This window comes from Manacus candei, unplaced genomic scaffold (assembly GCF_025592945.1).
Source record: "Manacus candei isolate 608988 ecotype Guabito, Panama unplaced genomic scaffold, ASM2559294v1 h1tg000065l, whole genome shotgun sequence".
NCBI lineage: Eukaryota > Metazoa > Chordata > Aves > Passeriformes > Pipridae > Manacus > Manacus candei.
The window spans coordinates 486280-505725 of NW_026138113.1; the positions used below are offsets into that span (position 1 = coordinate 486280).

The 19446-nt window shown below is 53.1% G+C and overlaps 1 protein-coding gene across 1 annotated transcript in view; it reads left to right on the forward strand.

The window, feature by feature from the left end:
* The window catches only part of JPH3 (junctophilin 3), a 54695-nt gene that overhangs the window by 10634 nt on the left and 24615 nt on the right, over positions 1-19446 (forward strand). The window contains exon 2 of the mRNA XM_051805725.1: positions 6058-6835. Coding sequence (XP_051661685.1) covers positions 6058-6835 — 778 coding nt within the window. The remainder of the gene's footprint in view (positions 1-6057; positions 6836-19446) is intronic.

The window sequence follows — 19446 nt, forward strand, 5'->3', positions numbered from 1 at the left end:
TGGATCCTGCTGCTCCCATGTTCCAAACCTGGGGAGCTGCTCCCAAGTCACCGATTATTTTATTATTATTCCAGCTAACCTGGAAATACACGAGGTATTGACCCACGATGGTGGGTTGTGTTTGTTTGTTTAACTCAGTGTTAGCAATGGATAGGGAATATTTTCTAAACATTTGACTCTTTCTGAGGTCATGTTGTGATAATAACATGTGTGTGTCCTTCGGCCTCAAAGTGCTTTACAACATCCTGAATTGCTGCTGGAATGTCTCCACACGAGAAACTGGAGGCAGGGCAGGTCTGTGCAAACCTCCCCACGTGCTCTACTCCGTGTGTTTGCCAAAGGCTTCGTCATGCAGGACATGGAACCAGCTATCTTGGTTTGGGAAAAGCCTGGGAACAGCCTTCAGTCCGTAAAGCTTCTACTTAATGGTGTTCCTGGAGTGGGGCCAGAGGGCTCAGCAACCTGCAAAATGCTAAATCTTGGGTGTGGGGAGAGGGTGGAAAGAAAACACAGTCATTCCAACCCAAAAAATCCTGATTTTTTTTTTTTCTCATTCTAACACCATAAGGAAGTTGGGCTGAGTTTATATCCAAGTGCATGATCCCACCTTGTGCCAAGGGAAGCCCCATGTGCATGAGCAGCCCATCATCCTCCCTTTGGGCGTGCCCCCATAACATTCAAAATCCAGCTATTCCTGTGGCCTGCCCTAAGGGAGCCCCTGGGGCTGCTTATTTTTGTGGAAGCAGAATTTCCCTGGGCATCACTGTTGGTCTTTGCCATGTTTCTCTAAGCAGGAGAGGACTTTTAGTCCAGACAGCCCCTCAGTTTGGGGCAGCAAGCAGCAAAGCTGAGTGCTTCCCACCTTCTGGCATTGCTCACCGGCAGCTGCTGAGTGCAGCCAGAAAGGCTGCAGTGCCAGAAGGGGCATTTTCCAGGTGTTTCAGGTCTCTCCATCGTTCTCAGGTGCAAAAGGCACCTGGAATGGAGACAAATGGCATCAGTGAAGTGACTCTTCCTCGTGCCCGAGGTTCCGGCCCCGGCTGCTCCATGGGCCAAGGGTGAGCCATGGCTTGGTGGCCTCTTCCCAGCTGTGGTCTAGAAAGACCTTGTCTGGAAGAGTGAGCAGCTCAGTTCCCTCCATGATCCTGGACCTACATGATCCTGGCCACAGTGCCTGTATCCAGGGGGATGAACTGGAGATGGGGATTGGTCCTCTACTCCCCAGGGAAATCCTCAAAATCTGTTTGGCAAAGCCAAGGAAATGAATGGAATCACATCATTCTTCCTGGTACCTGTGACGTCTCTGATCCTCCCAGAGCACTTTGAAAATAGGAGGTAATTAGTGTTCCCAGACCCAGCTGAATTGCTGGAGTGCTGCTGCCTTATCCCTGTTTCCAGCAGGGAATGTGGAGGCGCAGAGGTTGCACTCAGGATTTCACTGTTGGCTTTGAGCAGGGTCCTGCTCCTCTCCCCGTATCTGAAAGGTACAAACTGGGCCAGCCCTGATTTCAGGGATTTTGGCATGATGGGGACAACAGGAGCTGCCCTGCAGACTCTCCACTCTCTTCCCAGAATGGATTTTATCCAAATGCTGAGGAAGTGCTGCTGCTTGTCATTGCTCAAAACATACAATCTTCTGCTGGGGAATCAAGAATGATGCTTTGGAGGCCAGTGACTTCCCGCTTTCTGCTTTCAGCCTGGGTGCTTCCAGCCAAGGATGGGGCTCTGCACTGTCCTCAAGGCAATGGAAATTCCTGCAGGAGTTTTAAAAGCAGTCTGGAAACAAGCCAGCCTTGCTCCAAGGGGAGTGAGCCAAAAAAAACCCAAACTCAGGCTTAGGAATACAAGTGAACGGGGCCAACAGCATTGTCCATTTCTTGTCTCCATGTTTCCATCCCATCCCAACTTTCCCTGTCTTTTCCATGAGCCTGTTCCTTTTCTTATGCTTCATCTGTTATTTCTGAAGAAGGAATATTCTCTCCAATCCATCTTTTGGGATGACTCCAGTTATTTCTTCCTAGCCTCAGGTTGTGCCCTCTCCTTAGCTCTTTTTGGCATGGACATGGCCTCTTCCTCATCCTTCTTGGCATCACCTTTATCTTGGCCAAATCCCACTGGAGCGATGACACCAGGGTGATTTGGAATCTTCCCTGGGGTGGGAAGATTGGTGAGCAAGATCACAACCTGCTTATTCTCTCATGCTCTGATTTTACTGCAAAAATCCCATTCCCAGGGCAGGATCTGACCCTCTTTTCAGCAGGATTGTGGGGGTGACTGCCCAGTACTCTCCTATCTGCTCTTGTCTGTGACTTAAACCCACAGATGCTGCCCTGGCCACCTAATGGATGCTGCATTTTCTCAGTGCAATCACTCCATTAATCTCATGCAACTAATGCTTTGGGAAGTGTTTTGCAAATATTGATAGTCAGGAAAGAGCTACAGTTCAGACATGGCAGCTGCTTCGGTTGTATTGCCCTAGTAAGTCATGAATTACTGAGCTCAGGAGGATTTTGTGGCTGCCCCATCCCTGGAAGTGTCCAAGGCCAGGTTGGATGGGGCTTAGAGCAACCTGATCTAGTGGAAGGTGTGCCTGCCCATGGCAGGGGTTGGAAAGAGATGAGCTTTAGGGTCCTTTCCAACACAAATAATTCCATGATTCTGTGATGATTTTCTTTCCTTTTCCAAGACTTTCTTGGCTGCTCTGTGTCCTTCTTCCTCAGTGCAGAAGGGCCATGCAGAAGTGGGATGGGTATTTGTGGTATCTTGGAGGCATCCATAAGAGTGACCTGCATGGCTGAGGGAAGAGGTTGGGACCTTTTCCTCCCCAGCAATTCTCCATCGTGATGGCTTTTCCTCTTTCCTGGCTTGGGCAATACAATCAGCTTGTGGCCAGGATTGCCTTGGCTCTCTCCCTGCTTCCCATCCCAATGGAGGCATGTTCCCTGACTCATTCCATCACTCCCAGTCCCATCCTGTGGTCCCCCCTGCACCACCTTCCCACTGCACGCTCCCTTTTCAACTCCTGAGCTCTGAAACTTGGGATAGCTATAGCCAGTCCATCCTGGCACGTGAAGTGGAAAATCATAAAATCCTGTTTCCTCTGCAGGGAGAAAGAGTCTCCCAGCTCCTTGTGAGATTAAACCTTGTGCAGTATCTGCAAATGTTGGGAGCAGAGGTTAAGCTGAGCAGGGCAAGGGGAGGAGGTGGCAGCGCTTAGCAATGTAGATCAGATGGCTCTGAAACCTCCCGGCGTCCACGGCCAAATCCTGGGATATTTAGGGGTTTAAAACAGAATGAAGTCAGAGGAAGGAAGTAGTGCTGTTGGGTAAGGAAGGACGGATTAACTCAGCTCCCTGAAGGAAGATCTTTGATCTGCTTGTGGCCATGGAGGTGCCCAGATGTCTTGGTGGCCCTCTGAGACAATCCCTGGAGATATTCTGTGTGCTGCCTCCAACAGGGAAGCAACAAGGAAAGCAATGACATCCATAAAAACAGAGTTAGGTTTCAGATTTTGCTCTCTGCTGGGAGTTGCTCCGTGGTGGTGAGGGGAGAATCAGGATGGACTGGCTGGATGGGATGGCTCCTAGCATCCTCTGCTTGGAAAAATCAGCCTTGCTGAGGAGATGCAGAGGCTGCTCCTGGCAGCCATGTAATTCCAGCAGTACATTTTAATGCCACACAGGGATGAGCTTCCTGGGCTCTTCAGCCTGACTGGGGACATGCACAGGCTGCAGCTGGAACCTGCTGGGACCAATTTGTGCCTCTGCTCTGGCCGGGCCACGCTGTCACAGTCCATCCTGGAGCACTTTGTTCTGCTCTTTGCCTGTCCCTCAGCTTTCCAGCACAGGGCTGTGCTTGCTTTATGGTGCTTCAGCTTAATCCAGGGAGTTTTTTCCAGCTGCAGATTTGCCAGGAGATGAGGAGGTCAAGGGACGTGCCTGGAGACAGGGATCAAGTCAAGGGATTCAGCCAAGGGAAAGGGAAGACTTGGGCAGGACAGGCTCTGATGAATCCCATTCAGGACCTTTTCTCCCTGTCCCCTTCCCCATATCGGCATTTTTCCCTGAAATGCATTGAATCCATCTCCAGGGGAAACAGGAGGCTGAGCACAGTGTGAGAACATCCCAAGCCATCTTGGAAGCTCCTTTGCAGGGTACTCGGAGTGTTGAGGGTAATTTCTCTCACCCAGTTGCTGCCCATCACCCCAGCAGGTTGTCCTGCCAAGATGCTCTGGGATGGAGCCAGAAAGGGCAGTGAGATGCTGCCAGGTCCCTGGGGAATGCAGGGACAGCTTGGTGGGCTCTCTCCTGCCACAGCCACCATTCCAGGCTGCCACTGGGCATGGGGCGAGCCATGGGGGCATGGCACTGGCTGTTCCCTGTTCTTGTGGACACCAAGGTGGACTGCAGTGGGACAAGCCAGGCTCACTGCTCCAACCCAACCACAGGACATGTCTGATGTCTCCTCTGAGCTGTTTTCCAGCCGTCTTGCCGGTTGTCCCCCATCCCTCTTCCTGCCACCACCTCGCCCTGCCCTGCCAGTGCCTGCCCTAATCCCCATGCTCTGCTCCCTCCCCAGTGCTAATCCTATAAACCCTCAGTAAATCCTGCCCACCTGCCCCTGCCTCTCCACGTCCCTTCTCCAAGGCAGTCTTTGTGGGATCCCTCAGTTTGGGGCTGGTGTTTTTTTGGGGTGCACAGAGCTGTCACCCAGACAATGTAGCACCTTGGGATGTTGCACTGGAGTACCAGGAAGGATGTCCAAGTCCTGCAGGATTTGTGCAAAGCACTAGCAGATAAAAGACAGGTGATGCACCCCAAAATGCACCCCAAAATGTGGCCTGGTGCTGGTTTCACTCTCTCAAGAAGCAGTTCCTGTGCTCAGCATGAGCCACTCCAGCCCAGACCTATCTCCAGAGCTACTGCTGAGCCCCAGAACCGGGTGTGAAAATTCCTAAGGGAGTCCTGGGGGTAGGATTGGCTGGATTCATGCAGAGTTCACTATTTCAGCAGGTCTATTTTAAGACTGCCTTGGCGTGTGGGAGCAGGGCTGGCACAAAGGGAGGTCCCAGTGCTCCGAGGTGCTGCCTGTGCCCATCCCAGCCCTTTGCAGCCGGGGGCTGGGACCAGCCACAGCATCCCAGCATCACCGGTGCCTGGCAAGGAGCCATCCTTGGGCTCGTCAGTCTGCCCCACAAGGGCTTAGGCGAGCAGTGAATCACTGTGTCTTGAGCTGGTCCAGAAAAGATTAAGCCGACCTAAGAATAAAAACAAGCCCTGCAGTTCAACCGGCTGGGATAACGCCTGGAATTGTGCCAGTCACCAAGCTCCAGGAGGAGATGGGATTATGCACCCCGAGCAGATTACCACCCACCCCCATTTCAGTGCACAGGGTGAGTGATGTGCTCCAGTTGTGCTTCTCGGACTGGAGGGGTTCCTTGTCCCTCCATTGCCAGTGCTGTGGTGGACTCCTGTGTGTGTTTCATCCCACTAATGACCAGTTAAGCAACTCTAGTAACTGCCCAGACAAATGTAGGAGCTCAAACGGGCACATTTCTGAGGGGAATAACCAAATGGATCTCTCCCCGTGAGGCCTTTATCTCTATAGAGCTGCTTCCTTCCTCAGCACACCGGAAGAAGGCACTATGTGTATAAATAAATGTATTGTTATATGCCACCCATCCAATGTGATATAGCATCGATCCCTGTCGGCAGCATGGATGGGATTGGAATCTGCTGCTGGATAACGATTCCCCCTTCCCATCTCCCGGCTCCCTTTTCTTTTTCATTAGGGATTGATCCAAGGGACAGTTCCTCGATGCCTTGGCTGGTTTCTAATATTCCCATGCTGCAGGTGGAGTGCAGGCCCGCAATCCAACCATGGATTTCCTCCTACAACGTGACGTTACAATCCTTGTCACGGAGATGGGACTGGGATCCAGAGCTGCACTTGGCTGCTCCCACTAGTAAAGGGCTAACAGAGGAGTTTGATGCCGTTAGCTGACCACAGACGGCCGTGCCATGAACCCCCTCTTTGCTTTTTGTCTCCTCTCCCCAGGGACATACCAGGGCCAGTGGGTCGGAGGGATGCGCCAGGGTTACGGCGTCCGGCAGAGCGTTCCCTACGGCATGGCCGCGGTTATCAGGTCACCCCTGAGGACGTCCATCAACTCCCTGCGCAGCGAGCACACCAACGGCACGGCGCTGCACCCCGACGCCTCGCCGGCCGTGGCCGGCAGCCCGGCCGTGTCCCGGGGGGGCTTCGTCCTCATGGCCCACAGCGACGCCGAGATCCTCAAGAGCAAGAAGAAGGGCATCTTCCGGCGGTCGCTGCTGAGCGGGCTCAAGCTCCGCAAGTCCGAGTCCAAGAGCTCCTTGGCCAGCCAGCGGAGCAAGCAGAGCTCGTTCCGGAGCGAAGCCGGGATGAGCACGGTCAGCTCCACCGCCAGCGACATCAACTCCACCATCAGCCTGGGCGAGGGCGAGGCCGAGCTCTCTGTCATTGAAGACGACATCGACGCCACCACCACCGAGATCTACGTGGGCGAGTGGAAGAACGACAAGCGGTCGGGCTTCGGGGTGAGCCAGCGCTCGGACGGGCTCAAGTACGAGGGGGAGTGGGCCAACAACAAGCGCCACGGCTACGGCTGCATGACCTTCCCTGACGGCACCAAGGAGGAGGGCAAGTACAAGCAGAACATCCTGGTCAGCGGCAAGAGGAAGAACCTCATCCCGCTGCGGGCCAGCAAGATCCGTGAGAAGGTGGATCGGGCCGTGGAGGCGGCCGAGCGGGCGGCCACCATCGCCAAGCAGAAAGCGGAGATCGCGGCGTCCAGGTAAGGGCATCTCTGTCCCTCCCCATGTGGCATCTCAGCTGGGATAAGTGGGATAAGTGCTCAGGGCAGTGTTTTAGGGATGCTGCTGGAGGCAAGCTGTGGTGGGCGTGTGCAGGCACAGCAGCGGTTGGTGCTGTCTGGACCCCAAAGTGGGAGCAGGCAGCACCCTTGGGCATGCTCAAACCTCATGGATGGTGTTCATAATGGGGTGGATACAAGCTGAATTGTCCCTCTGCTAATCCCAAGCGGGCTGCAGATGCACAAGCTTCCCAAAGGAGCCGGTGAGGCCTTGCAGGGCCACCCAGGTGCAGCTGGGGCAGGGGTGGTGGCACCGTGGTGGGACTGCATGTGTGGGGCTCACAGGCTGAGAGCTGTCACTTAGGGGGTACTGGGTTATCCACCCTGTTTTTCCCTATCCCTCTGGAGAAGCAGGATTATACCCTTAGCAGACTCCTGAGATGCTGTTTGCTCATATCCTCTGTCTGACTTACAGCCAGGAGGAACCATCCCAGGGCTGGCCTGTGCTGGGAGGATTCCCAGCTATCTCCATTCCCAAGAGGGTTTTTGAGAGGAAAAACAGTCAAATCTCTGGCTGCAGCTGATGCCTGGGGAGGGTTTGCCCTGCCTGAGGCTCTGCTGGAAAACAGCAGATCTGGGTGCCCAAATAATCCTCCTTCTCCCTGTGCAGACTGCAGCCAGCGTGGAACTGCTCAGGGATCCAGAGCTGGGACCCGATCTGGCTAAAAATCAGCAGGAGGGAAGGGGGAAAGGAGTCGTGTCTAATTTAGATTGAAATAGGGTCCCCAGCTCAAAGCAGGGCCAGCTCAAGCACCTTCTAACTGGCTCCCAAAAGGCACCTGGAGCTTTGTGGCTTTGCAGCAGTTCCCAGACTGGAGGTGAGCTGAGGAGGAAAAGCTCCTCTGGAGAATTCAGGGCTCTTTGTATCCCTTTTTGGGATGGTTTATTAGAGCATGTCATTCCTTTCTGTTTTTGAGCAAGAGCTATATATAGCAGCCAGGCTGGGAAAAAGGGCTGGGGTTAGGGGAAAAACCCAGGTACCTCCTCAGTCTCCTGTGCAGGATTAATTGTTGAGTCTGGTATATTTGTATGCAGAGTCACACTTGAAATCCTTATCAGCCTGCCTGCTGATGGCTTATCTGCAATATGAATGAGACTCCCAGGCCTGCTTTGGGAGCCTTTTTGGGCTTGATGATGTTTTTGAGCTGATGTTGTACCAAATTGTTGTCAAAGCTTTAGAATAAAACTAAAAATCCCACTAGAATGCCAGGTAGGAAAGCAGAGCAGCAGAAAGACTAGATCTTTCCCTGCGATCTGGGGATGTGAATACCTCAAAAGGCCTGAATCCTGGAAATGTGGAGCTCTAGTCTGCTGTGGGATGAATCCTGGAAATGAGGAGCTCTAATCTGCTGTGGGATGCTGGGTCTGAGGACCTGAGCATCCTCCATCTCTGGGTGATAAAGGTCCTGGAACATCATGAATGTGGGATTGGAAGAGATGTGACCCTTCCCCCTCCCATGCTGGAAATGCTTAATAAGCTCTTGGCATATAAAATTCCCCTTCTGATTATGGGAAAGAAGAAAAAAAAAATCAAGTCAGACAGGAATGCCTGATGCAAATACTTCCCTCTCCTGCACTGACTGGGGTGCTGTGGTCCTGAGCTGTGCTGGAAAGCAGCAGGGAGGATGGAGGATGGAGAGCTGGAGGGAGGATGCAGCCTGTGGTCACATGTGTGCATGGAGGAGGGGAAAAAGCTGTGGGATTTGTGAGATTTGACCCCTTCAGTCACCAGTGAAGATGCAAAGAAATAAATACCTGGGATGCAGTGCCTTGAATATATTCCACCAGAGACCAAAGCTGGTCCTGCCAGAAAATGCTCTGTGAGCAATCTGACACCTCCATCCTGCATCCCAGCTCCCTCATCCTGGCTAGTCTGCCCTTGACTGGACACGTGGAAGGAGGCAAGTGCTGGGAATGCAGGGCTTGGCTCTTGCCATGGCCCAGCCTCTGCCTGTGGTGCACGAGGGCTGCTGGTGTGTTGAAAAGCCCTTTATTGATCCCCTGCACTGCCCAGCTCTGACTGCAAGAGCTGGGGACAGAGACACCAACGTGACTCTGTGCATTAGCCCTGAGTTACCAACGGGCATGACACCATCCTGGGAATGTTTGCTGCCTCTGTTAATGGCCTGTGCTGAGGCCCCAATGTCTGTCAATGAAGAGCCAAAGTATCTGGTTAGAGCTGGGTAGGACTGTGGGATTTAGGCTTTGCTGGAAACAGAGGGCAGATGGGATTAGGTGGATGTACAGGCTCAACCCTAGAAGTGTCCAAGGCCAGGCTGGACATGGCTTGGAGCGACCTGGTCTAGTGCAAAGTGTCCCTGCCCGTGGCAGGGGGCTGGAACGAGATGGGCTTTATGGTCCCTTTTAACCCAAACCATTCTGTGTTTGTATGAATTTTATGATTCTCTGATAAAGCAGCTCTCCCTGCTTCCACGCTGAGGTCATAGAATCACAGAATCATAAAATCACAAAGAGTCATCACAGAATCAGGGAATGGTTTGGGTTGGAAGGGACCGTAAAGCCCATCTCATTCCACCCCCTGCCATGGGCAGGGACACCTTCCACTAGCCCAGGTCACTCCAAACCCCGTCCAGCCTGGCCTTGGACACTTCCAGGGATGGGACAGCCACAGCTTCTCTGGGCAACCTGTGCCAGGGCCGCACCATGTCACAGGGAATAATTTCTTCCTAATATCCCATCTAAATCTCTGCTCTGTTAACTTAAACTGCTTTGTCTGAACCCTTCAATCAGGCAGCTCGAGTTCTCCCACTTTGCAAGGGTTTTGGCCAAGAGTCTCTGAGCCTGCAGAACCAGAAGGTTTTACATACCTAGATCCAGCTAGAAAGGCTTTCATCTAGTTAGTCCGATTAATTTTAAAGCTTCCTAATGAAGGAACACTCCCCTGCAGTGCCCACACCAAATTCCACCGTCTGAATAACAAGAAAGGCACAAAACAGGCAGTGGGTGCCTTGGTGGAGGAATCCTGGTGCTCATTTTGGTGGCTTTAGGAACCAGGCGTGCAACATCCCCCCTCTAAGACCAACACGAGTGACTTACCAGCACCTGGGGATTTTATATAGCACTGGTGTGTGTCTGTGCATGTGTGTGTGTGTGTGTGTGTGTGTATTCTTTTCTGTCTAATGATATGGCTGAGTTCACTCTGCAGCCTTTCCCTTGGTGGGGGAAAATATGTGCCCACCCACGTATTTCATTAAATTTGTAAGAATTCAGTATTTTTGAAAACTCTGCCGCTCTGTCAGATTTGGTTGGAATTGGCCAACACGTTCAAAAGTTATTAGTGTGGGAGTGATGGCATATAGATATATAAACAGCACAATCACAGAAGTAAAGCCCCATTTCCTGAGGAAAGTAGGCTAAAAACACAGTGTACTGAGACAAGTAAATTGGGTTCCTAAAGTTGTTTTAGTCAGAATGGAGTACAATGATTTCTGTGACACAGAAAAATAAGCCCATTTAAAGAATAGCTTTTTGGATTTGGGAGGTGATTCTCCTAAATTTTCTCTGATGCAATTAAAATGAGAAACACTTTATTCCCTCTTATCATTCCCATTCACTGAAATCATTTGTGTAAAGTGAGCGGGCAAAAAGGGATATGAATGAGGTCTGAGAAACTCCTGTTGATGACAGCTGCCTCATCCCTGGACGTGTTGCCCTGTCCCTGGAAGTGTCCAAGGCCAGGTTGGACGGGGCTTGGAGCAACCTGGTCTAGTGGAAGGTGTCCCTGCCCATGGCAGGGGCTGGAACAAGATGAGCTTTAATGTCCCTTTTAACCCAAACCATTCTGGGATTCCATGATCAGTTTTTGGAGGTAGCCAAGGAAGGAACCCTTTTTCAGCCTGTTTAAAATAAAGGTGCAAGGTGTCCTTTAAGCGCTATGAGATCCTTCATTCCCTCTCATATCAGCCAAGAGCCACCACTCTTCTGCTGCCACCCTGGAAGGATGAAAGATGCACTGGATGCACCGACTCCCATCTCATTAATGCTCACATTGATACCTAAGGCAAATTGTCTGTAGGCACTGGTGTGTCATGGTCCACTAAAATATAATATCCAGGCAAGAAAGGTGGTCCAGAAAGCTCATCCCACCCTTGGCTTTCAGCACAGCCTCCTGCTGTAGGCGATGGATGCACGTGGAGTGTCCGGGCGAGCTCAGGACCACACTCCACACTGCACAGCTGATGATGGTAGTTCTAACGCAAAGCAGACAGACCCAAATTCTCTCCAGGGTTTCCTTGTGCTACCACAGTTCAAGGTGTTGTAATTAGTGGCTGGACTGCTTATGAGAGGAAGGGCCATCAGCAGTGCGGGAGATGAGTCCCAGATGGGTGGCATGTGACAACACTCCGCTCCTCTCCAGCACTGGCCTCATGGGACCCCTTGTTCAGAACTTTAAGAGCTCCTGGGAGCAGCCAGTTCCCTGGCACCCTGTGGGGGGGAGGCTGTTCTCAGGTTAGTCCTAAGTAATGCTCTTCCTGGCGTAATTATAGCCGAGCCATTCACCAACCATGGGAAAAATATAATTAAAGCTCGACAGTCTCAGGAGGGGTCGGGCTACAAATTACCACAGTGTCATTCAACTTCAGAAAGGGAAGCTGGAGAAAAATAGAAGAAGGAAGCAAATAAAGACAACCTGGTAGTGAGGGGGGGATAAAGGGAAGTGTTTGGACTCAGCATGGACGCTCCTCGAGGATACTGCAGTGAGGGCGAAGCATCCGGCCACGTTTGACGTACGACAGGGAGCGGGGAGGCAGGAAAAGCCCCGGAGAGCTGAGCAGCAAAGTGCAGGAGGTTGTTTGAGCCAAACAGGTATTCTCTTCAGAAAAATGGAAACGCAGCCCGGGCAAAACCCACAGAAAAGAAAAGATGCTGCAGTTGTGATCCCAAACATTGTGAGTCGCGGTAATGTCCCCACCGGCGGCTCGAGCCGCTGTAATGCTGCTTAATGCTCTGCCAGGCCTGTGCCTGCAGCTCTGCCATTGTGCTGCACTGCCTTTGATTGCAGGTTTCTGCTGCTTTTTGGGTGCCTGAGGGGTCTGTCTGCAGGGCTCCCGCATTAGTCTCGCCCTAATCCTGCCTCATGCTGCCCAAGGGGCTTTAGATGGAAAGCGAGGAGGAGGAGGAGGGTGGGGGTTAAGGGGAGTGTTGTGGCCCCAAAAGGGTTGTGTGTCCCCTTCCTCACGTCGGGATGGCAGGGATGACCAAAGCAAGAACAGGTCACAGATTCAAGGATAGGGCTGAGCTGATGCCCAAGCGGGTCAGGGTCTCCCACCAGCTCCTCTTTGGGCAGCTCTGGGTCCAGGGAGGGTTCCTCTGACTATGGTCCCTTGGAGAAGTTCTGCCTATTTCCCTGAGGCTGTGGAAGCCACCTGGAGCCTGGAGCTCTGCAGGAGTCACCTCAGCCCATGAGCTGGGGGACAGATGGGGTCACGACAGCATCACCTGGTACCTGCTGGGTCTCCTGCAGGGTAAGCACACTGCCTCCATCCCTGCCCTGTCTCTCCATCCTTTCCTTCAGGGGTGCAAAGAGGCAGGGAGGAAAACACAGAGGGGATGGATGGGGGTGGCTCAAAGGCTGAGAGCAGCTGGGGCAGGAGGTGATTCTCTTCCTTCATAGCACCCTTTTCTTGTCCCTCCCTGCCCTCTCTCCCCCAAACAGCCCCTGTGCAATGCAGAGAAGAGCAAAGCCAGGGGCTGGCAGCCTCTGACAGGCTCTGCCACGGATGGAGCTGAGCATTCCCTCCTGCCAGCTCCTTCTCTGCCACCTCCCTCCCCTGCTTCTGCCCATGCCAGGCTCCTGCATATTGACAGTGGTCAGAGGATGGGATTAGGATCAGCTGTTATTCCTCATGTTGGTGTGTCACCGTCAACTGGGATGACACGGGCACCTCTGACTCATGGTAAGCCCATTTCCACCTCTAGGCCAGGACACTCAGGGATCAGCAGATCCCGGATGGCATCCTGGAGCGTCGCAGCCCTACCCAGTGCCGGCTCTTGCGGGATGTGATGTCTGCACCGTGACTGTTTACGTCCTCCTGCGATGCCAATTTAATAACTTCCTGCTCAGACAGGATTTACAGCTTTAAGCCCTTTTGTGGCCGTGTCAAAAGTCAGGAGCAGCCGCTGTGCTTTGCGCAGGGCCAGCTCGGAATGTCCCCAAGTGCCACCCCGCTGCCTGCGGGGCAGGGATGGCAGGGCACATCCATCCACGGGTATGGACAGGCTGCAAAATTGAGTGTCTTTCATAGGAATGATGCTTTACAAGGTAATCCAACTGGAAAAACTTTGGCAGGGTTTTCTGTAGCCTCTGGGAGAGCAGCTAGGCAGGTTTTTGGTTTTCATTGCCCTCCCATCCTTCAACCACCACCACTGATCCCAACTTGGCAATTCCCACCACCTTCCTTCTCTGTTGAGCCAAATAAGAGCTAAACCACCCCATCCCTCTGGCCCAGGCATGTGACATACATTCCTATAATCATTCCCAACTTTGCCAGGTTGCAAATAAATAACCAGTTCAGAGCAGAGATTCCCAGCCCGTTGGATTTGCCGTGGTCCTGTCCAGCTGTGCTGCTCTCCCAGATCCATGTGGTTTGTGTCATATCAGGCCCACAGCAAAGCACAGCTGGAAGGGATGGTTTTGCCGGAGAGTGAAGCAGGAAAGGGGTCTTGGGATGCGGGAGGAAGCGGAACAGCCGGTGGGATGGGAGAGTCGTGCCGCTGCCGGAGCGCCGTGTGCCTGCTCCATGGTCACCTGTGCAGGGAGGCCAGATGGAAGCGGGCAGGGATGGATGGCACCGGCCGGCAGCGAGGCGGGAGGATGGGAGGTGATTCACTCCTGGCAGGCACCGCTTCCATGGGAAGGGGCTACCCCGGAGAGCTAGGCAGGAGGCGAGGGGGAGCGCGGGGGGCAAAGGAGAGGCTACCTCCTCCTCTTCCTCCTTCTCCTCCTCCTCCTATCGCACAGCAGCCCATCGCAGCCCGGATCATCTGCCTGGACTTTAATCCAAGCCTTTTACCGGCTTAGCGCAGGGGCTGAGCGGCCGGCGCTGCTGTCCCGCTGGGGAGGTGGGGCAGGATGATTTCAGCCCCCGGAGCCCTGTGAGATCCCCCCACTAATCTAACAACCTCCTGCCTGCCCTGACTGCACAGCACAGGGAATAGGGAATGAGCTAAGGAAGAGGATGGGGAAGCTTCTTCCTTATCCTTTTGGGTGGAGCAGCCCTTCGTCAGATGGGAAAAAAAGCAAAAGCCAACAAAACCAACACAAACCCAGCCCCTGCTTTTCCTTTCTGCTGCTCTTCTTATTCAAGGACCACAAGCTGCAGTGTTGCTTTTCTCAGGGATCTTGGGGAGGGAAGGATTGTTCCTCCCCCAGCAGAATTGATCCTCCCCCAGCCTTCTTGGCTACCTGGCAGAGGGGCTGGCTTGCAGCCCCCTTGCTCTCCTCCATCCTCATCCTCACCCTCCATGGAGTGCAAAGAGGCTGCTGAGGGTTCAGGCCCAAGGGCTGGGTGTGGAGGATCCTGACTGTGTCATCCCAGCCCCTCACTGCCATGTCCCACCACCCCAAACCCCCCAGCCGTGTCTGTGGGTGCTGCTGCACCGTGTCCCTGCTGTGTCCTGGCAATGCTGTATCCCAAAGCTTTGATCGTGGGGAAGAGCCAAAGGGAAGGTTTGGGGTCCCCCTGCTACCTCCCCGTCATGTGAGAGAGGCCTGCCTGCTTTTTTCCTCTCCCAGCTCCCCTTTTGGGTTTTCTGGCTTCTGTTCCTTCTGGCTGCTCCCACCCCAGCTGCCCACCCACCTACTTCCCTGCAGCAACAACCCCAACACCCCCATGTTCCTGTCCCCCCCCCAAACCCCTTCCTCCCTGGGGAGAGCAGAAAGCAATATCAGGAGCACAGCCAAGATGAAAACACAGAGCTGAGCTAAAATATTGAGTATTTCCCTTGCTGGTGTTCCTGAGCATTGCTCCCCACCACAGCCAGAGATTGGGATGCTGGGGGGGAGCACAGGGGGATGCTGGGGGCTCCCAAGCCCTCTGTGCTCCTATAGTCAGTTTGAAAAGTCTCAAGCAATGAGGTTTCTGTCGCCTTCTCCATGCAGGACAAATGACAAGCTGTCCTGGCTTCCTAATCCAGGAAATTAAAGGATTTGACCATAGACCCTGCTAAGCAAATTTCCCCCCTGAAAATCCCAGGGAGATTTAACCCATGGATCTGACTGATTATCCCGTTAAAGTTGTGACTAAGAAAGGTCCCAATTCTCCAGGGTGCTGAGCACCCTAAAATCCCATCGTGGCAGTGCTGTGGCCATGCCTGGTGCTCAGCCCAGTGTCCGGTGGGACCTACTTTTCAATTTTGGCCCATCTCCAATGCCCCATTTCCACGGAGAGCAGCTTCCCTTTGCATCATGCTCACTTCCAACTGGGACAGCAGAGCCTTGCAGTGCCCCTGTGTCACCCTCCAGGGTCATGGCAGGTTATGTGTGGACTGTTGGCTTTCCCAGTTGGGCCTCAGGAGCAACCCATACGGGAGATGGGATGGGTGCACCCTGATGAGGAAGGAGTGGGCTCTGTCAGCAGCACCAGCTCCTGTTCATGGACCACAACAGCAGAAGGGAACCTGAGACCAGGCCATAGAGCTTTGCTGAGCTCACTCTGCTCAATTAAAGCAGTTCTGGCATCTGTCCCCATAGGAAAAGCTGCAGGAGATGGTGAACTCAAGCAAGGCTGGGGCAGTGGACACTCTGCCATGAAGTTTGTGAGCTGCAGTGGCTCCATGATCTACCCCAAACCAGCAGTTCCTCAGGGTTGTACTCCTTTATGGAAAAGAAATATGTTTGTGGGCTCAAATCTGGACACAGTGGTCACAGTGTCCCATGGTCACTCCAGAGACAGGTGGGCAGCTGGTCCCCATCCAACATGAGAAAATCCCTGGGGACTTTCAAACAGCCGTGGCAGCTGATAAGACTTCCCAACCCTTCAGTCCTGGGCATGAACCCTCCAGGGAAGTGGTGGCAGGGATAGTCTGCCACTCTCTCTGAGGAGAGCCAGGGATAAAGCACTTTTCCAAAGGAACAGCTGTGGGGCAGGACTCAGGCAGGGACCTTGGGCTCACCTGAATTGTATAGATGGGCTCTCTGGAGAGCCAGGCTGCACCTCCTCTCTCTTACCCGGCTGTGTCTCTGTCAGATCTGTCTCTCATCCCCATAGCACGGAGGTGAAGCATAAATAATTAAAAGCCCAGATTCTCTCCTGGCAGAGCTGGTCTCCCAGTCCCTTCCCCTGTTGTGCTGCTGGCTACTTAAGTGGAAATTTTCACTGGCTTTGCCTCAGAGGCAGGTCAGACCTGCAAACCCAGGGCCTCGGGGCATGTTGGTGTTTGAGGGCCTGACAGGGCACCCACTGCCCCAGCAGGTCCTGTGCAGCCACATCCCATCCAAGGCATTCCACAGGATGCTTGGGGGGCACTGGCATGAGCAGCATCCACCAGCTGAGGACCAAAGCAGAGCTGAACAAGGACCCAATGGCTCAGGCACAGATTGAGAAGCCTCATGAGCAGTGGGATATTTGGGGGTGCAGCTGATCTTGGGGCTCCTATGCACTCAAAAAAAACCAGAGGAGAAACTCACAGAGGCAGCTGGGATGAAGGAAGCAGCTCCTCCTGGGTGGGCTCTGAAGTTTGAGGCAGACAGGACATCCTCGTTGCTGTGGCAACTGGGATGATTTATTATTTCCCTCCCCCCAGACATCAAGGCTGTGGCCAACACTTACACTACAGAAGGGTGACACAGCCCCAGAGGCACCTCCAGCCCCTCTCCCTCCTGTCTGCTCCCACCAGGGCTGCAGGTGGTGCGGGGGGTTGGGTGATTGGTGCCCCAGGCAGTGCTTAAAATGAGAAAAAATTTCACCAAGCACTCATCGTTCGCGTTTTCTCATTGGTCCTGGGGGTTGCTGGTGAGCACATGTGGGACTGGACGTGGCAACGGGGGATGGAGATGATGCTGCCATGCCCCACACATGGCTGTCTCCAACCACTTTGGGGCTGGTTGTCCCTTACAGCAAGGAAAAGCTTCCCTGTCATCACCAGGTCCATCCCGGAGAGGCTGAAGGCAGCAAGAGGTGCAGAGTGGTGCCCATCACCAGCATCTCCTCCAGGTGGGAAATTGGCCTCCTCCCAGCTCTGCAGAGCAACACATGGATGTGTTTGCTTTCCAGGCATCTCTGGTGGTCAAAATACAGTTTTCCAGAGTAAAAATACAGGGGTTTTTCGGAGTACCAGACTGTTTAAACACATCCCTTAGACCTCTGTTACATCACCTAGGAAAAGAGTCCTGTCTCCTACCCCACAGGGCTGGAGGTGTCAGAGAACTCCTGGATATCAACCATCTCTGCTCCGACAGCTGGAGAGCATCGTCACTGCTCCCGAGGCCATTTCAGCTCCTTGGCTTGGCCTGAGTCCAGGCTGTGCTGGAACTAAAATTTTAACTTCAGTTAAATGAGGTTTTGGTTGATTTGGGGTGAGGTTTTTATGCCGTTTGCTCAGAACCAGGGTGGGGTTTGCTGGTGGGCTGGTTAAAACACTGCATGGCCAGAGGAAGGTCACAGATCCTCCCTCTCCATCAGCCCATCTCCAGGGGAAAAGGAGGACCATGAGCTCAGCATTTTGCTGCCTCTTTGGGACTTTTGTGGCTCCAACAGCAGGGGAAAAAAAAAATGCCTGGAAAGTTCATTTGCCAAATGTCTGTTTTGCTTGAGGTGACCAAAACTTGTGAAGCTGCCAAAGAGTCTCAGCCAAAATACAAAGGGGGTGAAGGGTCAGGAAAGGAAAAAAGACTTTTCCTTGCAGTTCTGTTGTGGTTTGCTTTGAAATTTGGCTTAACTTCTTTTTAGGTGTCAAAACTGAAATTCAATGGACAGACCAGCTTTGCTTTTCTGTTGGCACCTCCCTCACCTGGAGTGTTTTGCCTGAACTCCTCAAATTCCCTTATTCTCAGCACTTTTCCCTTGGCTATAGGAAAGAATATCTAATGATTCCCAAGGGGCCGGGGTGTGCTGGTGGCTCCTCGAAGGGATTTGAGGGATTCCCTGGAGGCAGAGCAGAGGCTCCTGAGGCTCCCTTTGCCTGTGGCCTGGTTGAGTTTCTCTCCCTGTGCTGCACTTGGCATTGAGGTTTCCACCTCCAGCTCCATCCCATAGTGGCATCAGCCCAGTGAGGAGGGCAGCATGAAAAACAGGGAAGAATGGGGTGTTTTGGGGAGTTATCTGGTGATGGAGGCCAGGGTGGGATGCTGATGATCCACCGAATCCTCCACCTTTTGACCTGCAGCCTGGGGCAGGTCATGGCAGGAGGGGGTACCCAGTGTCCACACCAGCCAGGCATTTTCTGATGGTCTTCAAGCATCCCACAACATTTCTTCCAAGTTTGTGGCTGGACTGGGAGTAGTCAGGGAATCACAGTGTGGTTTGGGTTGGAAAGGACCTTTAAGCCCATCGAGTTCCAACCCCCCCATCATGGGCAGGTCATGACCATGTCTCCACCCTCCTCTCCTCGATGAATCCATGCAGATGGATGATGTCCCACCAACCCACCTCTCCAGACTCACCACCAAAACCTGGCCTTTCCCTGGCCAGACCAGCAGTGATGGGCTCATGAGGGTTTTGCTGGGGCCACCTTTGGATCCGGCTTTACCCGGAGACAGGACGACGCAGCCGGAATGCAGGATCCAGCCTGAAGCCATTCCAGTCAGCAGCATGTGCAGCCAAAGCCGGCCCTCCACATGTCCAGGCAGGCTGAGTTACGGCTGCTCGGGGAGCTCCAGCTTGGCCTGTTGTGCATTCCAAAATCTCCACCCGACTGCGGCATCGGTGTCGGGATTTTCTGCTCTCCTATTCCTGCTTTTAACACAGCCAGGAGAGATCTGCAGTGTGCAGATGATCCGGTGCTGCTTCCCGGCTTCCTCGGAGATTTTGTGCCTCCTCTTTGCTTTTTCTTTTTCTTTTTTTCTTTTTTTTTTTTTATTTCTTTTGGGGTTTTTTCCTTTTTCCAAGGGTTGTTAGGGATTTCTTCCAACCTGTTTTGCCTCCTGCCTGGCAGTGGCAGGCTCGTTTGTAATGTGCTATTTTTGCCCAGAGTTAGAGGAGCGTTTGCTGTGCCTTTGGGATGTGAGCATGGAGGGCTGGCAGGGGATGGAGAGGGGGACTCAGCCTCTCCCATTTCCACTAGATACATTTTCCACTATGTCCATGACAATTATCCAGTAAAATCGTGGAAACCTGCCCTATCCAAAGCACCACAGCTGGAAAGCAAGAAATATCCCCCCTGCTCACTCCTTTCCTTCCTTGAAGCTGTCTCTTCCCAAATCCTGCTCCAAGTGCATTCCCATACATTTTGCATCACTTTTCAGTACATAATGTTGCTCACATCACTGCAATTATCTCATGCCTTCCCCAGATTATAAGGAAAGGGGAAAATCCATCCCTGGAGCTGGAGTTTGCTCTTGCCTCCGTGTTGGA